This window comes from Portunus trituberculatus, chromosome 9 (assembly GCF_017591435.1).
Source record: "Portunus trituberculatus isolate SZX2019 chromosome 9, ASM1759143v1, whole genome shotgun sequence".
In the NCBI taxonomy this organism is placed as follows: domain Eukaryota; kingdom Metazoa; phylum Arthropoda; class Malacostraca; order Decapoda; family Portunidae; genus Portunus; species Portunus trituberculatus.
Genome location: NC_059263.1, coordinates 6,182,501 through 6,210,000, shown reverse-complemented (window position 1 = coordinate 6,210,000; position 27,500 = coordinate 6,182,501). Strand labels below are relative to the sequence as shown.

At 42.1% G+C, this 27,500-nt stretch overlaps 3 protein-coding genes across 5 annotated transcripts in view; 2 read left to right on the top strand and 1 right to left on the bottom strand.

Moving 5' to 3' along the window:
- The window catches only part of LOC123501481, a 36,401-nt gene extending 17,783 nt beyond the window's left edge, over nucleotides 1-18,618 (top strand). Inside the window, exons 2-5 of the mRNA XM_045250329.1 lie at nucleotides 4,740-5,601; nucleotides 6,249-6,443; nucleotides 7,342-7,476; nucleotides 9,061-18,618. Of these exons, the coding sequence (XP_045106264.1) occupies nucleotides 4,915-5,601; nucleotides 6,249-6,443; nucleotides 7,342-7,476; nucleotides 9,061-9,441 (1,398 nt within the window). The 5' untranslated portion in view covers nucleotides 4,740-4,914 and the 3' untranslated portion in view covers nucleotides 9,442-18,618. The remainder of the gene's footprint in view (nucleotides 1-4,739; nucleotides 5,602-6,248; nucleotides 6,444-7,341; nucleotides 7,477-9,060) is intronic.
- Nucleotides 18,619-19,356: 738 nt separating this feature from the next.
- LOC123501482 (ubiquitin-like protein 4A) lies at nucleotides 19,357-22,862 on the bottom strand. The gene is made up of 4 exons (XM_045250330.1): nucleotides 22,704-22,862; nucleotides 21,592-21,697; nucleotides 21,068-21,285; nucleotides 19,357-20,554 (listed from the first exon to the last, which is right to left on the bottom strand). Exons 1-4 carry the CDS (start codon nucleotides 22,749-22,751, stop codon nucleotides 20,477-20,479), a joined length of 450 nt encoding a protein of 149 aa, XP_045106265.1. The 5' UTR covers nucleotides 22,752-22,862; the 3' UTR covers nucleotides 19,357-20,476.
- A 2,067-nt stretch (nucleotides 22,863-24,929) lies between these two features.
- The window catches only part of LOC123501440 (kinesin-like protein KIF18A), a 15,532-nt gene continuing 12,961 nt past the window's right edge, over nucleotides 24,930-27,500 (top strand). Inside the window, exon 1 of one of the 3 annotated variants that reach the window (XM_045250268.1) lies at nucleotides 24,930-25,029. The gene's annotated coding sequence lies outside the window, so the exon portion shown is untranslated. Of the gene's footprint in view, nucleotides 25,030-26,751; nucleotides 27,042-27,500 lie in introns of those variants that run through there. The other 2 variants (XM_045250269.1, XM_045250270.1) reach the window with 2 other exon arrangements.

Genomic DNA, 27,500 nt, shown 5'->3' with positions numbered 1-27,500 from the left:
GGAGAGGTAGAGGGAGGTAGGAAGAAAGGGTTAAGTGTGATGAGGTTAGGATTAAGGTAAAGTTAGCTTAAGATGAAGAAGGGTTAAAATTAAGGTAAGTGACAGTAGGTTAGGTTAGTTTGGGTTAGGGTAGGTTAAGTTTAGATTAGGTTAGGTTAGGTTAAGTTAGTCTGTTTTTATGCTGAAGGAGCCAACCAAAGGGCAACAAGATATATATATAAAAAATGCCCACTTAAGCGCTGGTTCCCTTAAAGAGTGTCACAGAATTGGACGTTAGGTTAGGTTAGGTTAAGATATGTGGGTTTAAAATGAAGTTAGGTTAGGTTAAGATAATATGAGGTTTGAAATGAAGTTAGGTTAGGTTAGGTTAAGATAATGGAGTGGGGGTTTAAGATGAAGTTAGGTTAGGTTAAGATAATGAAGTGGGGTTTGAAGATGAAGTTAGGTTAGGTTAAGATAATGAAGTGGGATTTGAAATTAAGTTAGGTTAGGTTAAGATAATGTGGTTTTAAAATGAAGTTAGGTTACGTTAGGTTAGGTTAAGATAATGAGGTGGGGGTTTAAAATGAAGTTAGGTTAGGTTAGGTTAAGATAATGTTGTTCTAAAATTAAGTTACGTCAAGTTAAGTTAGATTAAGATAATGTGAGTTTAAAAAATGAAGTTAGGATACAATAGGATAGGTTCCTTCGGGTTAGATTAGGATACGGTAGGTCAAAATTTGTGTTAAGTTATTTTAGGTTTAGATTAAATAGGATCGAAATGAAGTTAGATTACATGAAGTCAGATTAGGGTAGGTTAAGTTTGGTTGAGTTAGGTTAGGTTAGGTTAAGATAAAGTGAGTTTAAAATTAAGTTAAGTTGCATTAGGTTAGCTTGTTTGGGGTTAGGTTAGGTTAGGTTTAAATTGAGTTAGAATTAAGTTAGATTTCGTTAGGTTAGGTCCTTTTGGGTTAGAGTAGGACAGGTTAACCTCTTCAGTACCATGAGACCTCTTTATATTTATTCTCTTTACTGTATAGCGATTGTATTCAGCTTTAGAACCTTTTGTGGTGATTGAAATAGTGAGAACTCTGGCCATTAATCCTCTGACCTCCATAGACCCTTCCTAATGCAGAAAAAATGGTCTAATTATACCCAAAACTCATGGGAAAAATGCGCCCCAGTACTGAAGGGGTTAAGTTTGGTTGGCTTAGGTTAGATCAGGTTTGGTTAAGATTAAAGTTCGGTTATATTAAGATAGGTGAGGTGAAAGCTAAGATAGGTTAGGTTAGGTTAGGTAAGGTTAGGTTCGGTAAGGTTAGGTTAGGTTAGGTTAGGGTGCGTTAGGTAGAGTTAGGTTAGAGAAAGGTTACGTTACGTTTAAGTTCCCGGCAAGATAATAAAAAAAAAAAACACAAAGAGAGACTAAGAAAAAGGGCGAGATAATGAAGAATGCCTAGATAAAGATGATAGGAAGACAACAAATGGACAAGAATTAGAGTGGAGACAGATAAAGAAAGAAACAAGGAAAAACAATAAGAAACACTAAATAAAACAAGATAATAAAAGAAAAACAAATTAATAAGAAAAACAAAACAAACTTAAAAAAATTGGGTACGTAAAGAGAGAGAGAGAGAGAGAGATGGTCAGTGAAGGTCCCGCTCCCATTTTCTTTTCCCATTTTCTTTTGAGTTTGGGGAGGTCTCAGTGGAGGGAGAGCTTTAATAATGTGGAGAAGAAGGGGTGGTATGTAATGGGGGTGAGGAGCCTAGGTGGGGGTGGGGAAGGGGAGTTATTGGGGAGTAGGTACTGTTTGTGTAGAGAAGGTCGTGGCAAGTGGAGGAGAGTGGAGTGACAGGAGGGATGAGGGGTGAGAGGTGGGGGAGGGATGGGTTGTGTCAGGGGTGAGGGGAGGTGTGATGGGGAGGGATGGGTTCTGTCAGGGGTGAGGGGGGGAGGTAAGAGATGATGTTGAGAAATTAATAATGGGTAAATGTATGGCCAGCTCAGCCCTATCTTCTTTCATTTCTTTCTTCCTTCTTCCTTCCTTCATTTCTTCTCTCCTATCTCTCTCCCTTTCTTCTTCCCTTCCTTTATTTCTTCCTTCCTTCCTTACTTCCTTTCTTCCTTCTTCTCTTCCTTCATTTCCCTAATCTTATTCTTCATTCTTTTGTTTTGCTCATATTTTGTTTATTTTATCTTTATTTTTTCTATTTTTTCTTATTCCTTTCTTCCTTCCTTCATTTCTTTCTCTTTCTTCTTTCCTTCCTTCCTTCCTTCCTTCCTTTTCTTAATTTTATTCCTCATTCATTTGTTTCAAGTCATTTTTTTTCTTTATTTTCTCTGTTTATTTCCTTCTTTCGTTCCTTCTTTCCCTCTTTCCTTTATTTCCTTTTCTCTTATTTTAAACCTTTCCCTAATTTTCCTCATTTATTCTCCTTCTTCGTATTGTTTTTTTTTTTATCTATTTTTTTTTTCCTCCTGCTCTCCTTCCTGCATTCACTTCCTTCATTACTCCTATTTTCTCTTTGTCCTTAATTTCCTTTGGTTCGTGGATTTTTTTCTTTCTCATTTCCGTCCTTTCATTCATTAATTTCATCGTCCACTTCTTTGTTTTATTCTTTCTCTATTTTCTCACTCCTGTTTTTCATTCCTCTACTCTTTCCTTTCTCTTCCTTCCTCCTTCCTTCATTCTCGTGTTTCTTCCTATCTTACGTACGTCCTTCCTTCCTTCCTTCCTTCCTTCCTTCCTTCCTTCCTTTTTTTTTTCCTTCCTATTCGCTTCTTTTATAATCTTTCTTTTTTTCTGTATTAGAATCACTATTATTGGTAGTAGTAGTAGTAGTAGTAGTAGTAGTAGTAGTAGTAATCATTGTTGTTGTTGTTGTTGTTGTTGTTGTTCAGGTGTTACTAATATACCTTCCTGGAAACACCTGGTGGCGAAGAAGGAGCTCAGGTAACACAAACACAACACAACTCAACTCAGTATAACACAACACAACTCACACAACATAACACAGCTCACAACACAACAGAACTCAATTCAATACAACTCAACACAACACAACACAACACAACACAACACAGCTCAACAACACAACACAACACAACACAACACAACACAACACAACACAACTCAACACAACACAACACAACATAACACAACACAACACAGCTCAACACAACACAACACAACACAACACAACACAGCTCACAACACAACAGAACTCAACACAACTCAACACAACACAACACAACACAGCTCAACAACACAACACAACACAACACAACACAGCTCAACACAACACAACACAACACAACACAACACAACTCACAACACAACGCAACGCAACACAACACAAAGAACACAACACAACGCAACTAACAAACACAACATAACACAACACAACACAACACAACTCAACTCAACATAATGTAACTCAACACAACATAACACAACACAAAAGAACACAGTTTAACACAACACAACACAACACAACACAATGTAACAACACAGCTCAACACAACACAACACAACACAACACAAAATAACACAGCTCAACACAACACAACTCACAACACAACACAACAACTCAACACAATACAATACAATACAACATAACACAACACAACACAACACAACTCACAACACAACACAACACAACACAATATAGTTTAACATAACACAACACAACACAACACAGCTCAACACAGCTTAACACAACACAACTAACACAATACAACATAACACAACACAACACAACACAACAAAACACAACACAGCACAACACAGCTTAACACAACACAACACAACTCACAACACAACTCAACTCAACAACACAACACAACACAACACAACTCACAACACAACACAACACAACACAACAACACAACACAACACAACACAACACAACACAACACAACACAACAACAACAACACAACACAACACAACACAACACAACACAACACAACACAACACAACACAACACAACACAACACAACACAAAACACAACTCAATTCTGACCTTTTACAACCAACTTTTCCATGCAAGACACAGCGACCTGTACTTTTTATATTTTTATGCCAATCAATCGGTTCTTTATAATGGAAATGTGTACGTATTCTCTCTCTCTCTCTCTCTCTCTCTCTCTCTCTCTCTCTCTCTCTCTCTCTCTCTCTCTCTCTCTCTCTCTCTCTCAATAATGGCCCAGTTTGCGGGGAGGAGATAGAAAAGGAAGGGCGATGGTTTTCTCTCTTCATAATTCATTGACAGGTTGTTTGTTGTATTGATTGTGTGTGAAGGGAAGTGTGTGTGTGTGTGTGTGTGTGTGTGTGTGTGTGTGTGTGATGGTTTATTTGTTATGATTCTATTCCTATACGTGTGTGTGTGTGTGTGTGTGTGTGTGTGTGTGTGTGTGTGTGTGTGTGTGTGTGTGTGTGTGTTGTCGCCTGTCACTCTCTCTCTCTCTCTCTCTCTCTCTCTCTCTCTCTCTCTCTCTCTCTCTCTCTCTCTCTCTCTCTCTCTCTCTCTCTCTCTCTCTCTCTCTCTGTAGGTCATTTCATCACATGGTGGGTGTTTGTGTGTTGTTTTAGTATGTTTCTTTACGTCCTTCACTTGGTCTCGGTTCATTGTTAAAAGTGGACAGTGTGTGTGTGTGTGTGTGTGTGTGTGTGTGTGTGTGTGTGTGTGTGTGTGTGTGTGTGTGTGTGTGTGTGTGTGTGTGTGTAAGCGGCACACTGACGCGCCTTGTCTTTCAGACCGCCGAGCCGCAGCGTAGATGAGGCCAGAGTGGGATGGGCGTGAGAGTGTCATGGTGGGCCGTGGGTGTGGTGGTGGTGGTGGGCGCCTAGCACCGCCCTCCACCCCCCGCCCAGGCTGCCGTCCGGCCCCCCCACGCCGCGCCCGCCCCCCGCCGCCCGCCCTGCGAGTGCCATGGTGCAGGCCAACGAGGAAGTGATGTGCGACTCTCGCCCCTCCACCAGCGGCTCGGGTCCCTACGTGCACAGCAAGGCGTCGGCCCTCAACTCTAGGTGGCCGGGGGGCGCTCGACCAAAGATCTTCAACCACAGGTCCTTCAGTTCGGGCTCCAGACCCTCCGTGCTCTCAAGGGCGTCGGGCTCCCTCCGCTCCGTGTCCCGGCCTGGCTCCCGCGCCGGCTCAGGCCTTGGCTCCCGCGGTTCGCTGCTCTCCGGTTCGGTGGGCACAGCGGAGGAGGTGGGTTCAGGGGTGTCTCGCCTGCGTCGGGAGCTTCCCTCCATCTCGGATATCTGCGGCTACGACGAGGTACAGGAGCTGCTGCGGGACATCGAGCAGCTGGAGTGTCGCCGCTGGACCTCCGACTGGGACTCCTTCACCATCCAGTCGTCGCACGCTGACCTCGACTTCCCGCACGACCGAGACTTCTTCCCGCCGGACCTCGACACCCTCTCCCGCTGCGACTCCCGCCTCTCCTGGGATTCCCACGCCGGCCGCCACCCTGACGACGAGGACGACGACCCCCATCCGAGCCCCGACTACTCCCCCGAGCCCCAGAGACGCCGCCCCACGCCCACCGTCACCCTCGCCTGGGACGACTCGCACCTCAAAACTTCCGTCGGGATATTCAGACTGCTACTGGTGGTGAGTCCCGCCCCACACACCCCGCCCTGCACACCCATCACCGACCCTCATCACCACCCATACCCTCCTACCTTCCCTCTCACCCTGCCACCCCATAAACTCCTACACCTGTGCAATTTTTCTCATCAACAATCACTTGCCTGTAACATTTTTGTGCTAAACGAACAAACAAATCGTTTTTTTTTTTTTCCTGCCGTTGTTGTTTTGGTTCACGTGAGGCACAAACAGCATCACTTTTCTCTTTTTTGAATCGATACAACAAAGTCGAAACAGAAACAAATTTTTGACTACTACAAAAAGTAGAAGACAAACTTTTCAACAACTCCCCCCCTTGTCTCCTCCCCTTCCTTCCTGCCCCTCCTTCCCCTCACCACTATTCCCTTCCTCCCTTTGCAATCTCCACCTGTCTTCCCTTCCCAACCCACACCTGATCCCATTCCTTCCCCTTCTTTTACCCAAAACACATCTTTGAACCCATTTATCCCCTTCCCCTTCCTTCCCTCTTTACCCTCACCTATCCCATCCCATTCCAAACCCACTTACTTCCCCCCTTTCCCTCTGATAACACCTGACACCTCTTCCCTTACACCTGAACCTCTGCCCTTCCCCTTCCCTTCCCCTCTCCTCCCCTCCTTCCTTGGCTACAGGTGGTGTCTGTGATCACTATGACGTGCGCGTGTACGGTGGGCACGGCACGACTCAGCATCTTCGTCCTCCCAGGGGCGTGGCGGCTGCGAGTGGTGGTTTTCACAGCAGTCTTCACCATCCTCACCACCACCATCCTCCTCCTCCTCCACCTGTCCTCCCTCGTCCACTCTCTCACGCTCCGCTGGGACAAGTTGGTTAGTGGAGCGAGCGGGGTGTGGAGTGACTGGGACTGGGCACGGGCACGGTGGATCTGTCTGTCTGTCTGTCTGTGTGTCTGTTTGTTTGTCTTTCTCTCGTTTTCTGTTGGTTTCTGTTTCTGTGTGAGTGTGTTTCTGTGTTTTTGTGTTTCTGTTTCTCTGTGTTTCTTTGTGTCTGTGTTTCTGTGTGTTCGTGTGTCCGTGTTTCTGTGTTTCTGTGTTTCTCTGTGTCCGTGTTTCTGTCTCTTGATTTATCTTTCTCTGTGTCTCTATGTCTCTGTGTTTCTCTCTCTCTCTCTCTCTCTCTCTCTCTCTCTCTCTCTCTCTCTCTCTCTCTCTCTCTCTCTCTCTCTCTCTCTCTCTCTCTCTCTCTCTGCTTTCTTGTTTGTTCTTCATGGTTTGTCATCTTTTCTTTTTTTTTTTCTTGATATTTGTTATTTCTTTGAGGGTTTTTTTGGGAAGGGTTTATCTTCTCTCTTTTTTTTCTTTTTTTTCTATTTTTTTGGCATATGAGCACCTGCATTATGTTATTGTTATTGTTATCGTTATTGTTATCGTTATCATCGTCATTCTTATCACCAGCATTCTTATTATTGCTATTATTATTATTATTATTATTATTATTATTATTATTATTATTATTATTATTATTATTATTATTATTATCATTGTTATTATTATTATTATTATTATTAGCGCTAGTGTAGTAGTAGTAATAGTAATAGTCATAATCATAAGATCAAACAACATTACCTATAATAAGTTCACACACACACACACACACACACACACACACACACACACACACACACACACACACACACACACACACACACACACACACACACACAAAACTTCACCACCGTACTGAGGACACACGCACGCCCACACACAGGTAACGGTGATCTACGTGGCGGTGTGCGTGTGTTACTTGGTGTCCGCGTCTCTGCTGCTGCACCTCCTTCACCTGTACCACACCACCTACCCCTGGATCCCCGCCTGGACGAAACAGCAGCTTCTCACCACCTCGGTCAGTGCGTCACCCTCTCCTTAACCTTCTCTCCTTGCCACCTTTCCACTTCTCTGTTCTCTTTGCTTTCCTTTCCATTGGTACTGTCACCTTTCCACTCCTCTGTGCTGCTTTTTCCTTCCTTTGTGTCTTGTGTGTGATTGGCGCTGTCTTAGTCTTCCCTCTTGTCACCTCTCCACTCCTCTGTTCTGCATTTCTTCCTCTGTGTCTTGTGTGTGATTGGTACTGTCTTAGTCTTCCTCTGTCACCTTTCCACTCCTCTTCTGTTTTCCTTTCTCTGTCTCTGTCTTGCTTCTGTTAATACGCGTGATTTTCACTCGTCTGTTTTGTTTGTTTTCTTTTTTCTATTTGTGATTTCTTCCTTCTCCTCCTTTTCTTCTTTCTCTTCTTCCTCCTCCTCATCCTCCTCCTCATCCTCCTTTTCCTTGTTAATCTTTATTTTCTCTTTCTTTTTCTAATTCCTTATTGTTTTCTTTTGTCCTCCTCCTCCTCCTCCTCAGTTAAATATATATAAGTTAGTTATTTAAGAAATGATATAGAATAGTTATCTTTAGTTTGCTTAGTTATAAGTGACTCGTGCTCTGACACACAAGAAAATACACTTTTATGTCATTTTAATATTCTGACTTCAGGAGTGTTTTTCTTTCACAATATCTAAAAGGTAGTGAATGAATGGTACGTAGATTAAGTCCTTACTCAACTTTAGACTTCAATATAAACAGAGACAAACTAAATAATATTACCAGATGAACGTAAAAATTTGAAAAAGCACGACAATTTCCTTTCTGGTGAGATTTCAAAATACAAGTACGATAATTCCTGCAGTTTGTACGATGCTGGAAAGTCTGGCGAGCGTACAATAACAAGTACAATAATTCTCTAACTTTTGTACGTTGCTCGAATTAAAAAGAAAAACAAAAAGTACAGTAATTTTAACACTTTGTACGACGCTGGGAAATCTCATATACCCCGAGCGATGTTCTGAGGCAGTTGAGGTCTGAAGTTGGGTTAGTTAGGGCAGAGGGTGGGCTGAGGCAGGTGTTCTTAATTATCTTGTGGTGTCAGAGGCCCGCAGAGTCAATACTACGAAGTCTGGGTGAGGGGATAGAGACACAGCCGCGTTAGGCCCTCACATGCCGCTAGAGGCTGTCAGGGAGAGGTGTAGCTGTGACAGGCTGGGTTAGAAGTCTTCCGTGTGCTGTGTTAGACTGGTTTGTTTTGCTTTTGTTGCTGTAGTCGTAGTGATGTGTGAGTTATTAGTGAGTGTGGTGAGTGTTGCGAGAGATAGGTAACTTATCCCTGTTATCATGTGCCCGTCAGATGTGTCCTTTGCGGCCGCACAGGGTAAGTGGTACGCACCCACACACTCATGCTCGCTTCCTCCCCTCCCAACCCTCCCTCACTCCCTACCTAACACTTTTTTGGACAAGAGCCACCCGTGTTTTTTGGGTGGGTTGGTGGTGTGTTTTGTCCCTGGTGCGTGTATGCCTGTGCTGGGTGTCTGTACGTGTGTGTGTCTTCCTACTACCCCTTTTTGGCAGTTTTTTGTGTAGGTGCAGTAACGTGTGTGCGCGGGTGTTGCAGCTGTGTGGCTGTGCATGCGGGGTGGTGTCCCTGGTGCTGGCGGTGATCTCGGGGTGTGGCTGGCCGCGCTACGGCCGGGTGCTCAGCGAAGGCTCCACCACGGACACCACGTCCTCCCACCACCTCCACACGCTCCACCATATTAACCCCCACGCGCTGGCGGGGCCCGTGGCCGGCGCGCTACCCACCCGGGGGCCGCGGCAGGGCTCGGGCACCTCGCTGGGCACGGGCGGCGGGGGGCAGGGGCCGCACGCCACCACCGCCTTCACGCCGGACAGCCTCAATGAACCCCAGCCGGGCCCCTCCAAAGCCCTGCCGCACAACCACACGCCGGCCCGCCCCCAGGCCCTGCACGGCCTCACGCACCACCACGGGGTGTAGCGGGTGGTGTGTGCGTGTGCGTGTGCGTGCGTGTGTGTATGTGTGTGTGCAGCGTGGCGGAGACCCGCGCCGGACAGCGGGGCCGCCCGGCAATATGCACGTTGCCCTGTGATAGCGGCCACGGCCCTGAGGGAGAACGTTGCTTGTTGTTTTTCCAAGTTTTTAGATGAACTTTGAGACTGGAGATGTTATCGCCCTTTTAAATGAATCTTGATACAGAGAACTTTAACCTGTGTACATAGCTAGACGACTAGTTTTTTAGGATACTGTTTTTATTATTCCTAGGCCATAATGCTTCATTTTTTACTAGTTGACTCCATTTCTTCCATGCAAATATTTAGAGCATTGAGTGCCGCCATCTTGTGACTTGGACTGCACGGTGTGTCGCTGTGTCGGCCAGCCAGCCTGGAAGCAAGACATATCCCCCTCACCCCACCACCACATCCCACCCCACCACCCGCATCACCCCGCGCCCCCACTCACCCCTCATCACCCCTCCAGCCTTCATCCACACTCGTCACGTTTGTACTCACACTTTTATATTATATTGTTGTTGGATTCGCGGTTCACGATACGTTGGTTGGGCTGTCGCCGCGTGGGCCTCAGGGCGGGATGGGGGTCGGCGCCTCGCGGGACTGGGATGCCGCAGGGACGGTTTGGGGAACCCTGGGGGCGTTAGACAGCCTGGGAATCCCCCTTAGGGATACCTTGTGGACATGCCTCGCTCTCCTGAGAGAGAGAGAAAGAGTGTGTGTGTGTGTGTGTGTGTGTGTGTGTGTTAGACAGACAAACTGACAGATATACAGACAGACAGAGAGACAATCAGACAGACTTACAAGCAGAGAGAGAGAGAGAGAGAGAGAGAGAGAGAGAGAGAGAGAGAGAGAGCTTTCATCTGTTTTAAAGGCGTTGCAATAAAGCAAGAAACTCAAGCGTGTATACAAACATCGTATAAAAAGAAAAAAAAATGCAACACCACTCAGGAGCGACGATGGGAAGGCGGGAGACGGAGAAGAAAGGAAAGAAAAAAGAAGAAAGAAAAAAAAAACTTTCGACTTGACTCTTTAAACTTGAAAACTTGAGGCGAATCGATGACTTAAGGAGAGGAAAACTCAACTTGGCCTTAATCCCTGAAGCGGAGGACGAGAATTGAATAAAAAAAAGAAAAGAAATAAAAGCAAGCAACTACACTATTTCTCACGGATACGCACTTGGCAACGTTGATGGAGGGACAGGGACAGGGCGAGACGGTAACGTGACAGAGCGAGGCGGGGCGGGGCGTGTCCACAAGGCTCCGCGGGCACTACACACGGGGCGCAGCGCTAGGCTGGGGTGCCGCAAGGGGAGATCAGAGTCACCAGGGCCACACCACCACCACCACCACCACTTCTGAGACATTTGGTGTACTGTACCCAAGTCTTTCGGTCCTTTAAGACATTCGGTACTCAGGTCATTTATTACGTACCCTCTCAGGCGTCTGGTACCCCCCAACCCCACGGGACGTATACGACCGCGCGCGTATAGCAGTACCCGTGATGACCGCCAGGGCGTCTCCCTCCTGCAGCCGTATGTCAGTCAGTCAGCCACCGCAGCGCCTCTCCACCGCTGGGTATCCTCCCGTCCAGCCCCACACACATATCCGTGCAGTGTCCACCCACTAGGCACACACCTGATGGGGAACTGCCTACGAGGATCTTGTACTTATTTATTTATTCATTCATTTATTTATTGTGGCGCATTATTTCTAACTACGAACGAGGATTTGTCTTCTCTATTTGTGTATGATTTTTTTTTTTTTTTCTTTTTTTAGTGCGTATGATTTTTTTTTTTTTTTTTTTTTTGAGTACAATAATTCGATTTTTTTTTCTCCTCTTAATTACATTCGATACTTTTTGTACTTCATTGCTTACTGTGCTCTTTGAATGTTTAGGCTACTCTTATCTTTAAATGCGAGTAATGATGTTTTGGTTGCCGTAAATAAATCGTTAACTTTTTACGATACTTTATTATCATTATTATTATTTTTATTGTTATTATTATTTTTATTATTATCATTATTATCATTATTATCATCATTATTATCATTATTATTATTGTTGTTGTCCCTATTGTTATTGTTCCTATTGTTATCATCATTACTCGTGTTGTTATTATCTTCGCCATTCCTCATTTTCGAGAGTGAAGTTTTAAATCTCGTCATCAAGTACGTTAGTTTGTGAAGTCAGCGTACAATAGATAGCTTGCACTTTTCGCTAAGCAGTCACCGTACGTACGTTCCAGTTGGGGTGTTTGTATGCTACTGGAACCCACTTTATACAATCTAGCGTGGTGGGTGTGGCGGCGGCGGTGTGGCCCTCTGGCGGCAGAAATTAGGGAACTGATCGTGTTATATTAATTCACTCATTTACGACTCCAAGTAGAAACCGAAAGGAAAAGAAACAAGATAAATAACAAAAATAATTAATGATAACACAAGGCAGCCGACAACAGTATAGCATTTTTTTTTTTTTTCATTTTATTTATTTCATTTAGAAAAAAAAAATATGGAGGTGAAATCCATACATATATATTTATTTTCCCCCTCTCGAATAGGGTTAGTTTGTAATGTATAGATGGCAAAAAAAAAATACTACTACTTATACTAATACAAGTAGGTGAGTCAAGAATTGCAAAGATGTGTAGCGTTAGGTAAACAGCAGAGGCACCGTTCACCAATATGTGTATAATGTTATTGTTATTATTATTAACGCGATTCAACTCAATATGGCAGACGTTGATTCACTGATGCGTCCCTTGATATCCGAAGTGGGTGTTTCCTTATCACTCTTGGTTTCTGTAGTCATTTTCATGCAGGGACGCGATAGGAAATGTGTGTTCCCTGTCGATGATCTGTTTTGTTGTAATTGTCATTGCATCTGTTCCGGAAATTGATGAAAGCGTGTGTATTATTGCTTGTTGTGTTTTTAGCATCTGGCATTGTGTGGTTCAGGTTTTGATGGCTGAACTGGGAGAAAAGTTTGCTCGTTGCCGAAGAAGAAAATGATGATAACGGAATATGTGAAATTGAAATCTGACTCAAAATTTGACCATTCATATATTACGTCCAGTTTTCTTGCGTTTTATTTATTTATTTTTTTTTTTCGTTTGTTTTGCTACAAGAGAAAAATTTTAAACTAAAGATAGTTTATGAATACATTATGTGCATTTTTTCCTATTTTGTGTGATTTTCCGCCACAAAGAAAAAGAAAAAAAAAAAAACAAGAGTACTAAAACTTGAAAAGAGAAAAACATATATATACACAAACGTCTTACGATGTATTTTTGAACACACATATATTTTTGGCTGGCGTGGATTTGGTAATAAAAAAAAATGCTTTTGATCAGCAGTGTTCCAACTCCAACAATAAATTCTTTCCTTCTTTCTTTTCCTTTACGAAACGAGAAAAAAAATATCTCCTTTCATTCCTTCAGCTCTTAATTCCTCATCCCTCCCTCCTTCCTTTGCACCTTAACACCTGTAATGATAATCTGTCTTTACCTGCCATACTTTTGCCCTAAATCCTCTCCTGTATCCAAAAACACACCCCTATGAACCCAACCTCCCCAACCTCACCACCCCGTGTCGACAAAACTGGTGCTTTGCTTAGGAAAAAAACTAAATAACGCATAGATTTTGTGTCTCAAGGACTAATTCGTCAGCATCTTTGGAGCGGTTCAGTCTTCTTTCAATCACTAAATCGATCCGTTCAATTTTTCTGCTCGTATTGTTAAGAGAGAGGAGTTGTGTGTGTACATATTGCGGAGTTCCATTCAGCGTTGTTAGCAGAGTTGTGGTTTTAAAAGCGTCAATTAAATAAGGTCTTTATGAGTACTTTTCTCCTTTTTTTTCTTGCTCTCTCTTTTTTTTTTCAAGGCATTCAACTTACACAGCCAAAGTTAAAGTTATAAGTAATAATAATGATGATCATAATAATAGTAAAATTTTACCTAGAAACACGGGGTCTCATTTTTTATTTTCACTTGTTTTTTTTTTTTTTTTATATATATAATTTTTATTATTTTGTATCTGGAAAGCGTGTACATGCGTATAGTATATATAGATTGTATTTTTCAGAGTTATACAAATTGTTGAACTATTTAAATTGCTTCCTATTGTAAAGATGTAAAAAAAAAAAGAATTAATGCTATTATAATATATATGTACTACGTTATCAATACTTAGGCTAAAACAAAATAAGCCTGTCGTTTTTATGGGCGCAAGAGAGTCGATAATAATAATGATAATAATAATAATAATAATAATAATAATAATAATAATAATAATGATAATAATAACAATAAATATACTAATATCTTACTCTCTCAAATTATCTTGTTATCATGGTCATATGATTAATAATATTATTATTATTATTATTATTATTATTATTATTATTATTATTATTATTATTATTGTTTTATCTGGCTAATGTCATTTATCAGTCTTGTACATTTTATTAAGATTTTTCCTTTCATTTGTTGTTTTACATTGAAATTTTATTGTTATTATTATTATTATTATTATTATTATTATTATTATTATTATTATTATTATTATTATTATTATTACTACTACTACTACTACTACTACTACTACTACTACTACTACTACTACTACTACTACTACTACTACTACTATTATTATTATTACAACCAATTGACTTTTCACTGATGTTACGATTTTTGAAGATTGAAAGATATCGAAAATAATGACTACTATTGGTATCAATATTATTATTATTAATATTATTACTATTATTAATATTATTATTATTATTATTATTATTATTATTATTATTATTATTATTGTTATTGTTGGCGGTCGTGCAAATTAATTATATGCCTGGTTGTTTGTTAGTTTGTTTGCTTGTTCGTTTGTTTGTGTGAAAGGGAAGAGGGAGGGATTCCATGTGTAATTAATAATGATTGATTAATTATAGTCTGTGTCGCTGAATCACAGATGCACACACACACACACACACACACACACACACACACACACACACACACACACACACACACACACACGTGATTATAAGAATGATTATGCAACGCAACAATTGTACTTTAACTGTTTTCCATTATCATTATTGTCATTATCATTAACACTTTTGGAAGTCGGTCATTATTATTATCGTCCGCCTGAGGTGTGAGTGTAGCTGCGTACGATACCTTCCTCCACTCGGCGCTAAAGGAAAACTATCGTACGTTTCCCGTGGGCTCTTTAACGCCGAGTACAAAATAATTCTAACCAATGCCAAAACTCATATGCCAAATTTCACCTTTTTTCCTCTCATTTTTCGCCCGTGTAGTAACTTTTAAAAAAACAGCGTACCATCAAGAAAATGAACAACTACAACTAATACCATTTTGTGAATAGTAAAAGTTTTAATAGCAAGGATGGTCAAATGAGTATCTTTCTTGCCCCACTAGCAAGCGGCTGGGTAATAGTAACACAATAGCTATTTTTCCTACTTAGTTATGCGTATAGCAGCAGAGCGCGAGAGGGAGACAGAGAGAGTTTCCTAGACTTTTTTTTTTCCATTGTTTAGTTTTTAAGGAATATGCATGTCGGGTTTTGAAGAAGTGATGGAATTTAAGGAACAAAAACCCCCCTTATGGTGTAGATACTTTAGATAACATCAGGGAATATGTTAGTTTGGATAAGGGACAGTAATGATAAGGTTATAAATGATATTTTCGAAGCACAAGGGAGGCATAATAGCCGTGTGTAGGCCTAGGGATAGGCAGACAGACAAACAGACAGAAGACAGTCTTGGTCAGACCGCCTAGTTCCTCTGGTTTAGCTAATGGTTTTCGATGCTTTGTATATATATTGCCAATAGCCTTTTATTATAATTATGACTTGTTAATTTTTTTTAATATATTATTCTAAATCGCTCTCATCCATAAGCGTAAGCCATATAAAAGTGTTTAAAATTCTGAAAAAAAATAAATAAAAAAATATATATATGAACATCGTGTGGAGAGTTCTATGTCTCGCATTTGAAGGTTTCGATCCCATATTGTGACGTCACGTTCGTAAATATCGTACGTTCGTTCGACTCAAACGTACACTACCCTTAACCTCCACCCAACTTCCCCCAACAGCGCCAAAACTTTTTTAAAACAATACCGTTCTTCCCCCCCCCCCAGCCAAAACTTTTTTAAGAACCATATAGATCTTCCCGTCATGTCTTCTCGCCCATGCAGTTTGTATAATGGGGTGAAAAAAAAAGGTCTCAATGATATCATCAATTATTTTATATTTTTCTATAATATATAAGTGATATTTATGTATGCATGTTTTCTATCTAGGTTGTGAGTGAATATTATATTGCTACATTATTATATCCCTCCCTGTACCTCTCCTCTTCCTCCTCTTCCCATCATTTTCCCTTCTTTACACCTCATCCTTCCCTTACTTCGTTCCCATCTTCCTTCCTTATCCCCCTTCCTCCCTCCTCATCCTTCTATTTAGATTGGAAGAGGAGGAGGAAGAGGAGAAAGAAAAAGCGAAACTCCATCCATATCTTCATCTCCCGTCATCTCCTCCTCTTCCTCCTCTTCTTTTCCCTCCTCCTCTTACCCCAATTGTGATACACTCCCTCTTAAACCCTTACCTTTCCCCCCTCCTTCCTAGCCCACCCTCACCCACCCCACACCCATTTTGTAAAACGTTTTGTATATTTGAGTTGCTGTACTGTAATGTAATACTGAACGCACACACAGAGAGTACAATACTCGACTGACCGCCTCCTTCAGCCTGGGGATGGTATAAATAAAAGGGGAAATAAAATAAAATGGATAAATGATGAAAAAAAAGTAATAATAATAAATAGATACACGGTTTTTTTTATGCCCTTTTATTTTTACTTTTTTTTTTTTTTTCCTTGTGTCTAATGGCGAGGCAGTTGATCTTCGTGCTGTTGATGATAATGATGAGTGCACGACACGGTTCGTCGTCACGGGATCTCTCACTATAAAGCCGTCTCTTGGGGCATCGACAGTTGGCACCCGCGCTCGTGTTTACGTGGCGAGAGAGAGAGAGAGAGAGAGAGTGATGGGATTGGCTTTCTCTCTGTCTTCCTGCAGCAGTTACCCTACCAAAACTACTACTACTACTACTACTACTACTACTACTATTGTTTATGCCATGTATGTGTTTATTGATTGTATTCCATTTCTTCCTGTGATAACGAATCTATTCAGAAACCAGATGAAGTGATGTTATTATTAGTGTGGTGGCATTTTGTAACACTGCAAATTATTATTATTATTATTATTATTATTATTATTATTATTGTTATTATTATTATTATTATTATTATTATTATTATTGTTGTTGTTGTTATTATTGTTACTACTACTACTACTATCACTTGCCTCCACTCCCTAACTCGAAGTAAAGACATGCAGGTACTCACAGGTGTACAGGCAGCGCGGGTGTTCTGTCGATGCTAGACGGCCGCCGAGGTCCTTTTGTTGTTACACGTGGCACAGAGTCTATGAATTGTTACTACTCCTACAAGCTTTATCGACCTATTGACTGTTGAGAGGTGACCACTCCTGCCGGGGCGCGCCGGGGCCGGGCCGTGATCCCTGCCTCCTACTGCCCGGTGTTGCAAGCCCTGCGCGGAGAGGTAGAGACAGAGACAGAGAGGTAGGCCAGTCACCCCCCAGTCCAGAGCTACGTAAAAATGCAGATAGACACAAATTTAAAACTACCTGAGAAAAAGATAAGCTTCAAGGCAAGTTTAGTGTGTTTAGTTGATGCCAAACAGGAGTGTAAGCTGTAGTGGGCGTGTGTGTAGGCGTGTAGTGGCTGGGCGTGGGGTGCTGGCGCGTCTCTCCCGGGGTGTGTGGCAGGCAGCGTCCCGGCGCGCACACACACACACACCCTCCGTTTCGTAGGTTCAGCAGGGACTTGTTCCAAATCGCTAGAATGGTATATAAAAACCCCAAACGTTTTTATGTTGTTTAAGAGTTCATGAATAATAAACAAGAATCTAATTGTAAAATACAAACATTTATAGTAGTAAAAACAATGATAAAAACACCTAAAGAACGGGAGATTTAAAAATGGGAGGTTATGCTTTTTTAAGAAAATTATACAACGAATGCACTTTGAAGTTAGGCATCGCACAAGATTTTAAACTTAGTTTCTTGTCTTGTAAACACACAAAAGATAATTATTAAACAGCTGTCCAAGGTTTCTTCACCTCTCAAAGGGAATTCAGGGCGCTGCTTCTACACCTCATCCTTCGATCCCTCACAGAGTGTCATATCAAGCGAAGAATTGAGCCAAAAGTATCGAGAGCAAGACCTTGAACTCCCTTTGTCAGGGCGAGGTGAGCCTTGGCCGGGTGAGGGGCCGCGTGCGTCTTCGCTGACCCCAAATATGTTCTTCTCTTTCTTGTCCTGCCAGAGGCGTCTCGTGTCCTCAAGTCTGTCCGACCAGAGATATTTTTGTGAACGTCCTATTAACCTCAGACACACAAGCACACACTCACACACAAGCCCATTCACACTAAGGAGGCGAGGAAGGGATGTCTCGTGTATGTCAGGTAACGTGGTCTGTGTAAAATGGACTGATGTTGCGAACTGTGTACAGATGATTCAGGGACAGCAGGAATAATAGATCAGGCATATAGGAAAAGGTTTGTCTTGACTCCCTCCCGTTTTCTAGTGTGTGTGTGTGTGTGTGTGCGTGTGTGTGGGGTGCCTCCAATCACGGCTGCAATTGGGCGCGTGGCACGCAGCCCTCGTTCCCGCAAGACGGTCTGTCTGGGTGGCTGTATGATGTGCCGCGCCGCAGCCTCTGCTTTCACTCACTGCAAAGACATGTGTTATTACTCTGAATTGACATTGCGTTTCCTGGTTCCGTCACGTTGGCCAAGACCGGTTTGTTTGTATACTGTACACCACCACCACCGTCTCGACCATTGTGTTCAGCGATGATTTTGAACGTTGTCCCCACCCCAACCCCCCACATAGTGTGTTTGTCAGCCGTGCTCAAGTCAGACTTCTCTACATTTCCCTAATACAATGTGATTACTTTTTTTTCTATATGACCAATATGAATAAGTTTTAATAAACAACAGTAATAAAAATGTGGGTTGTGCAGCCCTTAGACTACGCCCTTTCTTCTTGTGTCCTCTCCACTAACTTTGTACGAGCATTGACTTACAGGCCACTCCATGACATCAACCATCAGGAGACTCAAGGTGTGTGGGATATACTTCACTTGTATATTCCTTAGAGTAAGTTTATTAACCTTGGCAAGAGAGGGACCAGTACACTATGGTTCTCCCCTGGCATACCACTCCCACACCTCCCGGGATGCCTTCACGATAGAAAATGGAGGTACCATTCTTGCCCTCAAAATCAGCAGAGAACACCATATTTCTGGGAAACATTGCCACCTCTGCTGTCAACTCAGAGTACAAAGGATGAATTCTGACTGAAGCCTATTTCTGCTCACTGAGTGCATGTATTGGTGCCTGTCTCACCTTCTTTACCAGGAGAAGACTGCCAAAGTGGAATGTTATCTTTGGAAAGCTGAGCAACTTTCACAATCAAACAAACATTCTGCTCTCACACCACCAGCCTCAGATTCTTCACCAGTCTTCACCAGTTAGTAAGAGTGTTCAAAAGCTCACACAGACCACCACCAGTAGAGGCATTGATTCACCTTCACATTCCTCTCCAACTTCATACACTTTGCTTTGTTGTCCCAGCCATCCATGCAGCCAGGCAGTACTGGTCCACTCATGACCTGTCTACTTGCCTCACTGAGATAGTCACTGAACAGACAACACACCGAGTGAATAGCAGAGGTTATGTAGTAAGACCAAAGTAATAAAACAAGGCAGGTTGAAGAGGTAGCTTAAAACTAGGCTTCTTTATTTTATGCTTACACAGAGACATGAGGACCAAATTACACTTCTTAATACAACCAGAATCCAGGGGTTCAGTTGTAGGCTGAGTTTACAAACCTCCCTGCCCACCCGTCCACCCGCCCACCCACACCATGTGACCCTGAGGAGAGAAAACGCTGCAGACATTAACAAACAGCATACCATTTCCATTTTACTCTTGTCTGAATTGTCATATGATGTGTTACTTTTCACCACATCACTACAGAAATTCATCCAGCTCTCCTTCTTTCCATGCTGGTGATATAACAGTAAAATTGTATAAGACATGAATATTACACTTGATATCTCTCTCTCTCTCTCTCTCTCTCTCTCTCTCTCTCTCTCTCTCTCTCTCATATACTATCCTAACTTCTTAATGACACACTTTCTTCCATTTTCAAAACTCCCATTAACTTTTCCTCCTCTCCCTCCGTTCCTGACTACCAATACATCAGTCGTCAGTAAAAAACCATTTACACCAATTAACTGACCTTTCTTTGTACTAACGACAAGTATCAACGGGGAGTTTGCATACTACATTACCATTGTATGTATGTAAACAAGATAAACAACAGGAGAGTATGTAAAAAACAGTAATGTAATCAGCCAAGGCAGCAGCAGAGACACATTTAACTTATGGACTCCACCAGTACATCCAAATCTGCACACCAAGATAAGTGACTGTACATTTCTGCAGACAGACCAGAGAACTAACACCTCTATCTCTCTCTATCTCTCTTGGCCGTCAGCCGGTAACGTGGAATAGACATGTGTACAAGTCTCAGTTCATCACTGAGGTGAGTTAAGCACTTCACAAGAAATAAAGGTAAAGGAGTCAAGTTATCTTAAAATAATATAATGTTGAAGGTGTTGATCAAACATTGCATCACCTCGCTCACTCACTCACTCACTCATTCATTTGCACTCACATACACACTCACACATAGTAAAGTCAACATAAGAGTGACATCACTGGCCCAGATAAGGCAGCCATGCCCTTCCCCAGCCTCTCTCCCTCTCCTTTCCCATTTTCTTCCACACATTCACATTCACAACTCTACATCACACCTAACTCCCTAAAATTCAGTACAGTTGCTAGCGGCAAATCTCTCAATGTCTTCAAAGTTCATGCTGTCCACCATCAACTGACAATTCTGAAGGAGGAAAATAAAAGTTTAACAAATCATACACAGAACCAATGAAAATCACCAAATCATCATCACAGGTGAACCTCAACAACTAAAGTTAAGGATCAAAGCAGTCATTTAAAAAAAATTTGCACACTTGTGCCATCACTGTAGGCTAAGAACACACCCATTACCACCAGTAAATCTACAAGATCAAAATTTTCTTTAGGAATCTTCCCCACAAAAAAAAAAAAAAAAAAAATTAATATCCTTCATATACTTGCACCTTTTCCAAGACTACAGTGAAACACATTGTCAAATTAAACATGCACATACTGCTACACCCAATGTTACTATGCTTAGCTCTCTCCTTCAATCATAGAACTTCTGATCAGTTCATAAAATATCTGCAGTCAGGTTTTGTAATGAAACAGTTGATCCGCAAACCAAAGGATGACGGGAGAACGCAGAACACGGTGAAAGTGAGTGCAGCAAGTTAATCATCTTCCAACTATAAATGAGTGAGGCGCCAAGCAGTACCTTTCTAAACTCATTGACCACTTTGTTAGTCTGTTCCTGAGTGAGGTGTTTGCCAAGGAAGGTGTCCAGTTGCACAAAGAAGTCCAAGGCAGGGGGAGAGCCCGGGGTCTTGGAGGAGCCGGGTGCTGGGGGGGTGCTGGCTACTCCTTCACCTTTCTTCACCATCAGGTGGATCTTGCCTCCATCAGTCACCCCAACCTCCCTCAGGCTCATCTCATCTGTTGGGTACGTATATATAGTAATCTTGTCCATTCATAAATTTTGTACACATATGTACTGAGCATATCAAAAAGGGATAATTTAAAGAATGATGGCAAGATGGTAAGCTTAAGTTCATGGAAGACTATGAATCATGAGAGATTAGAGAAAAGGCTGGAATGGGGCAAATTTTTTTATTTCATACATTGTTGATGCAATACTGCCATAGGATAACGAGAAGCACTTTAAAAGTTTGAGAATGGATTAAGCATGACACTGCCATTATGCAGCCTTAGGTACAGTGCTACAAAGTGGCCAGAACTCACCTGAAAGAGTCTTCCCCTTGTAGACAAGTCGCTGGGAGCTGGCAGGCACATTCAGAGCATGTTCCACTGATGTCTTCACCTCACTCACCTTAGTTGTCTCAGGCACCTAACAAGTCAGTCAATAGAATCAACAGAAGTAGATACTTGTAATTTAAGGTAATTTTTATGCTATAAATTGCAATTCTGTCAATTTCAGTTCCACTTCCATCAAAAAACATCCAAAATATCTAAATACATTATGATGACAAGCCTTCATGGTTTTGAAGTAGCTGTGAGTGCTGTGGTAAAGCAGCACACAAAATAATGGGTTAAAGTAATGTCTTATTTTTTTTTAGGCAAGAAACTGTTTCTAAAATAGTTTGGTGAATGACCGGAATAGACACAGTTCTCAGGTTGTTGGTGCAAAGTCAATATGGAGCTTTAAGTGAAGATTACACCAATTCAACTACAGGAAGATGGATGGACAAAAATATACTATCGCTATGTATTACACAACCTACTGTAGACAACTCTAGTGACTTTTTGCTTCTTCTCTGCAATTTAAACACCAAATAGTCTCAACTTGAAACTTTCTGACAACCTAATGAGTGAACGTTCTGTGAGAAATTAAGGTGTTTGGATAGGACTGGAATGCCGCTTGGGATATGCATATGAACTTTGATTGGGCAAAGGGCCAGGTTTTCCTATTTCCACATGTCTCAAGGATGGGGCTATTAACTACACAAGATAAGTGATATTAAGGCCATCCTTCAGCAAATGGCATGCCTTCACATAGAGCCTGCCACTTCCTTCGACTTTCAGGATAATTGGGAGGAAGATTCGAGAAGAAAAGACACAAAATCACGCCTTGGATAAGCATGTAGCTGGAAGGAAATACTGGGTAAGGATGAATAGCGAACGTTGATATACTTTATAACACAGAGAATGCCACACGTAAGCCTAATGGAGTACCGTCACCTCCCTCAGGCTACCCCGCTCAAGGTGACGTGTGATCACAGGCTTCTGACGGGACCACACCAAGGGGCCACCACTCCCGTCCAGGCCCTCCCAGAGACTTTCTTCCTGGCTTTACCTTATTCCTCATTACCCTGACACACTGCACCAATACTCACGTTGATGGTGCACTCACTCCCTTGCAATATTTTGACGGTTAACCTCATCCTGACGTGCAAGGGTGCCGTGTTGTTGTGGCGCGAGGAACACTCTCGGGCCGGGGAGGTCTTCCAATCCAATCCTGACAGCACGTCCCGTCCCTCGGCTCTTTACTTTGAACTGCATGTTTTAGTATTATATATCTCACACATGGGAGTATAATGATTGCAGATACTACCACACGATTGGTACCAGCCATATCATGAACGATAAGACCTCCCAAAATCTTGACCTATAATGTATACGTAGTAAAAGTTTCCCTGCTGGCCTGTCACCACGGCATGCTTTGTTACTATATTTGCAAATCTTACACACACACACACACACACACACACACACACACCAGCAGGCGACTGTGAATATGAATACATATGGAGGATGGAGATAGACGAACAAGAGGACACTCAAAGATCATGAAAAGTCAGTGTTTGAGGAACATTAAAAAGTTTAAGGATAAGTTGGATAAAAGTAGAAAGGGAGACAGATCATTATGAGCCCCTCTCGAACCCTTTAATATACAACTAGGTAAATACACACTTGTCCACCAACTGCCGTTTATCTATGCACACATCAGTCCAGTAGTGTGCTCGTTACACCTGGGAACGATGCTTATGGTGACAAATATAGTAACGACAGCTCACTCATTCTCCCTTTTCTCCTAACTAATGCATGTTTCCAAACTTTTTTTCGTGTGAAGGTTGTTTTGTTCCTACTTCAATTTGCTCTGTAGCTTTCCCATCAATCTCACACCCGTACACTCAGTCACCATGAAATAATGCAGAGAGAGAGAGGGGGATGAGTGCAGAATAGACACGTTGGCAGGTTATCAGGCAGGTACATAGTTAAAGGCGTATACATATATAGCCAGTAAGTGTAGTGATATACAGACCCACTCAGATGAATCGTGAACATCAGCTGGTATTTCCCACGGCACGCCACAAATACTGAGTCACCGCCGTGGATAAGCTTTGAATCGTTGTGAACATCCTACCAGAACAAGATGATTATATATGTCAGCCTTCACTGGCCTAGACACTACATTGGCTTTACTTGTTCTTAGTTTGTTGGTCAGTCAGTCAGTGTCTCTCGGACCTGCAAGGAAACTGGCATCTAAGTGGGTTTTCTTCGTTTCATGTTGCTTTTAGCCAGTTCTCCCTCTTACATGAAAAAAGTCATATTAGGTTTGTTATAGTCAGTCAGTTATGTAATTGGCTAGTTAAGTCAGTCATTCGTTGGTTAGTAATTGGCATTTCATTGGCCAATCTGCATTTATTTGATATTAATCTGAACTTCCATAACTTAAATAAACATTAGAAAACTAAATACTGTTATACATATAGCATGGTATGACCGTATGGGAAAAAAATTATATGTATATATATATATATATATATATATATATATATATATATATATATATATATATATATATATATATATATATATATATATAATCAATTCCTGTACTTCTTCAGAGCCAGATCAATTGGCTGGAACATAATTTGACTTTTTTACTACAATGGTCATCTTGAGTTGAGGTTGAGATGAGTACAATATATTGCTTGAATAACCATAAATGTAAAATTAGGCAATAGTTCACATTGTCTTGTTAGAGCTGTAGATAATCACGAGAAAGGCTGATTAACGATGAAGTGAGTAATTTTAGAAGTTCAGTAAAAGACTCAACAACACTAAAATAAAGCCATGAAAACAACAACTATGCATATAGTAATTAAATAACACCAGGCATCAAATCTCCCGCACAACTAACCCTTTTGAAAGACGATGTATTATTGACTGGAAGGTAAAATAAAGCGAATAATTTATGAAAGACAATAACAAGACTCAACAACACTAAAATCGAGGCATGAAAACAAGAAATATGTATATAGTGATTTAAAGATCAGAAATAAAATCTCTCGCAAAACTCCACTTGAGTGACGATGCAGGATTGACTGGAAGATAAAATAAAGTGAATAAACTCAAAAGTACAAAGAAAGACTCAACAACACTAAAACCGAGGCATGAAAACAGCAGATACGTGAATAGTAATAAAAAAAAAAAAAGGAGAACCAGAAATCAAATCTCCCGCGAAGTTTCCCCGTTTGAGAGACGACACGTGATTGGCTGGGAGGCAAAATGAATCCTGAGCGCTGATTGGCTGAAGGAGGAGGAACATGTATAGTCGCTTCTGTTTGGCTGGCGAGATTTAAATGTAGCCGTAGTGAGTGAAGCCGGCGGGAGGACGACGGAGTGCCCTGTATTTTACCAGTTTTTTAAATGAAGGTAAGTGTTTAGTGATGTTTACAGGCGACATGGAAGTGGAGGAATGATTAGTGTACCTGTGTGGAGGAGGTGGAGTGCGTGAGTAGTGAAGGAAGGGCGTAAATGAGGTGAGATGTGAAGGCGACTCTGAAAAGCACCCAGACATTAGTGTATTTCCTTCTTTCTGTATTTGTGAGGGAGTGACGCGATGGAGGAACACACACACACGTATAGTCACTGAGGAGAGTATAGAAGACCAAACAGGAAGCGTAGAAGGAAAACAATGGGAGGGCTGGTGGAGGGAGTGGGGTGGGGCTAGGGGCTGATTTAAGTTACAACTATGGGGGCTATTAATTCAAGGGCTAGGGTTCTAATTCAAATGTAGAGTTCGGCAGGGTTAAGTCGATAGATCAAACAGGAAGCATAGAAAACAGGGTGGGGTGGGGAGGAGATGAGGGAGGTGGGACTAGCTATGGGGCTATTAAATTAAGTTACGACTGTGGGGCTATTAATACTAGTGAGGGCTAGGGTTTTAATTCAAATGAGGACAGCTAGACAGTGCTAAGTTGATAGAAAACGAAACGAGAAAGCATAGAAGATAAAGGGGTGGAGGGATGTGGGTGAGGGGCTTAGGGGGCTATTTAATTCAAACTAGCCCCCTCCCCCCCCTTTCTCCTAGTATAACCTGGGATCGTAAGAGGAAAAAGTATATTTTGACCGTTAAGCATTAAATTGTGTGCCTCCCTTTATAAAAACCCTTTGTTACGGAGCGGTAATGGAGGAGGGGGTGGAGAGAGGGAGGGAGGGATGCGTTGGTGGTGGTGGAGGAGGAGGAAGGGGAGGGGGAGGTCATGGCGGCGTGGTGGTGGTGGTGGTGGTTGTGTTCACCCTTGTAACCTTGTCTTGAATGTCTAGGTGTTATTTCAGCTGTTGGGGATTGTGGGTAAGACTATATGAATGTGGAAATGCTGTTACAATGCGTTTATTTCAGTATTTGCTATGGTAGACTAATATATTTTTTCATTTTTTTTCCCCTAATGCAAGTAACTGTTTTAGATCTCCGTTTGGTAGTATTTTAATGATTCCAATTTTTTTTTTTTTTTTATATACGCTCAAATGCAAGTAAGTGTTTAGATCTCCGTTTAGTGTGATGTTCCAAGTATTTATTTATTTTTTTTATTAATCGCTCTAATGGAAGTAACTGTCTGGATCTCCGTTTGGTAATAATTTAGTGTGGTATTGTAAGTTTTCCCCAGTGAGGCAGCTGAACCGGTGGACGTTGAGCCTTAAATAAAAAAGAAAAAAAAAAAAAAAGAGGCTACAGTTTTCCCGTCCGTTATCACACGCGGCCATTAACATTTTCAAAAAAGCTAGCCAATTTTACGTATTCGGTCTCACAAAGCCATGAGATCCGGATAAGATGCTAAAATAAACGAATATGGGCTGTACTGGACCGGACCCTTGTATCCTCGCTGGCCTTCCACCCTTACCCCACCTAACCCCTCCCGTCACCCACGTCTTCCTCCACTCCCCCACGCCTCGCCGCCCTCCACCCTTCGCTATGTTCAACAGGTGGGTGAGCCTTCTATTTCCTGTGGCTTCCATGCTGAGTTCAGTAAAGTGAGTAAACCCAGTCTTTTTTTCCCCCGTCTACCGTGGCCTCGCTCTCACTGACTCGCTCTCTCAGGGTTATCTTTGTTCTGTGGGGTTTGAGACACTCGTGGTCCGTGTTTTGGAGCCTTTGTTTGTGCTTCTAGCCCGGCCAGTGTGTGTGTGCGCGTGTTGTGTCGTACTCCTTTGGTTTACCTATATTTACCTATCTACTCTCCGCCATGTGCTGTGTAATACGTGTGGAAGTACTGAGATGTGTTCGTGTGGTGTGTGGTTGGCGGTGTGTGGTGCACTGGTGGACTAGTGAGCCGCCCCTATTGTGTTCTGAGGCTTGGTGATTGGCTTGGTGACTCCCACACTCGCAGCCTCCTCCTCAACGGTTTATGGTGTGATTTGCTACCAGTGCTGATCATGAGGCGCAGGTCAGTCGAGTGTTCATAAGGGTTACTTTCTTAGGTTATAGAGTTAAGGTTGAGTGTTTTGTGGGTTTGGTTTGTGGTTTAAAGGTGTTATGAGGTTGTACTTGGCCTTTGTGTTGAGTGTGTTCCTATGTGGCTAGCTTTGTTCATGAGGCGCAGGTCTGTAGATGGTGTTCACAAGGGTTACTTTCTGACGTTAGCGGGTTTAGTTTTAAGCGTTTTGTGGGTTGGTTCTGCGGTTAAAAAGTGTTATGAGGTTGTACTTTGTATTTGTTCATCGTTTGTGTTCCTTTGTGATTAGCTTTGTTCTTGAGCCGCAGGTTTGTAAGTGGTTTTCACAAGGGTTACTTTCTAAGGTCAGTGAGTGTTTTGAAGGTGTTAGGGGGGTTTTCAAGGTGTTGCAAGTTGTACTTAGCCTTTGTTTGTTGTTTGAATTCCTTTGTGATTAGGTCCTTTGTGTGG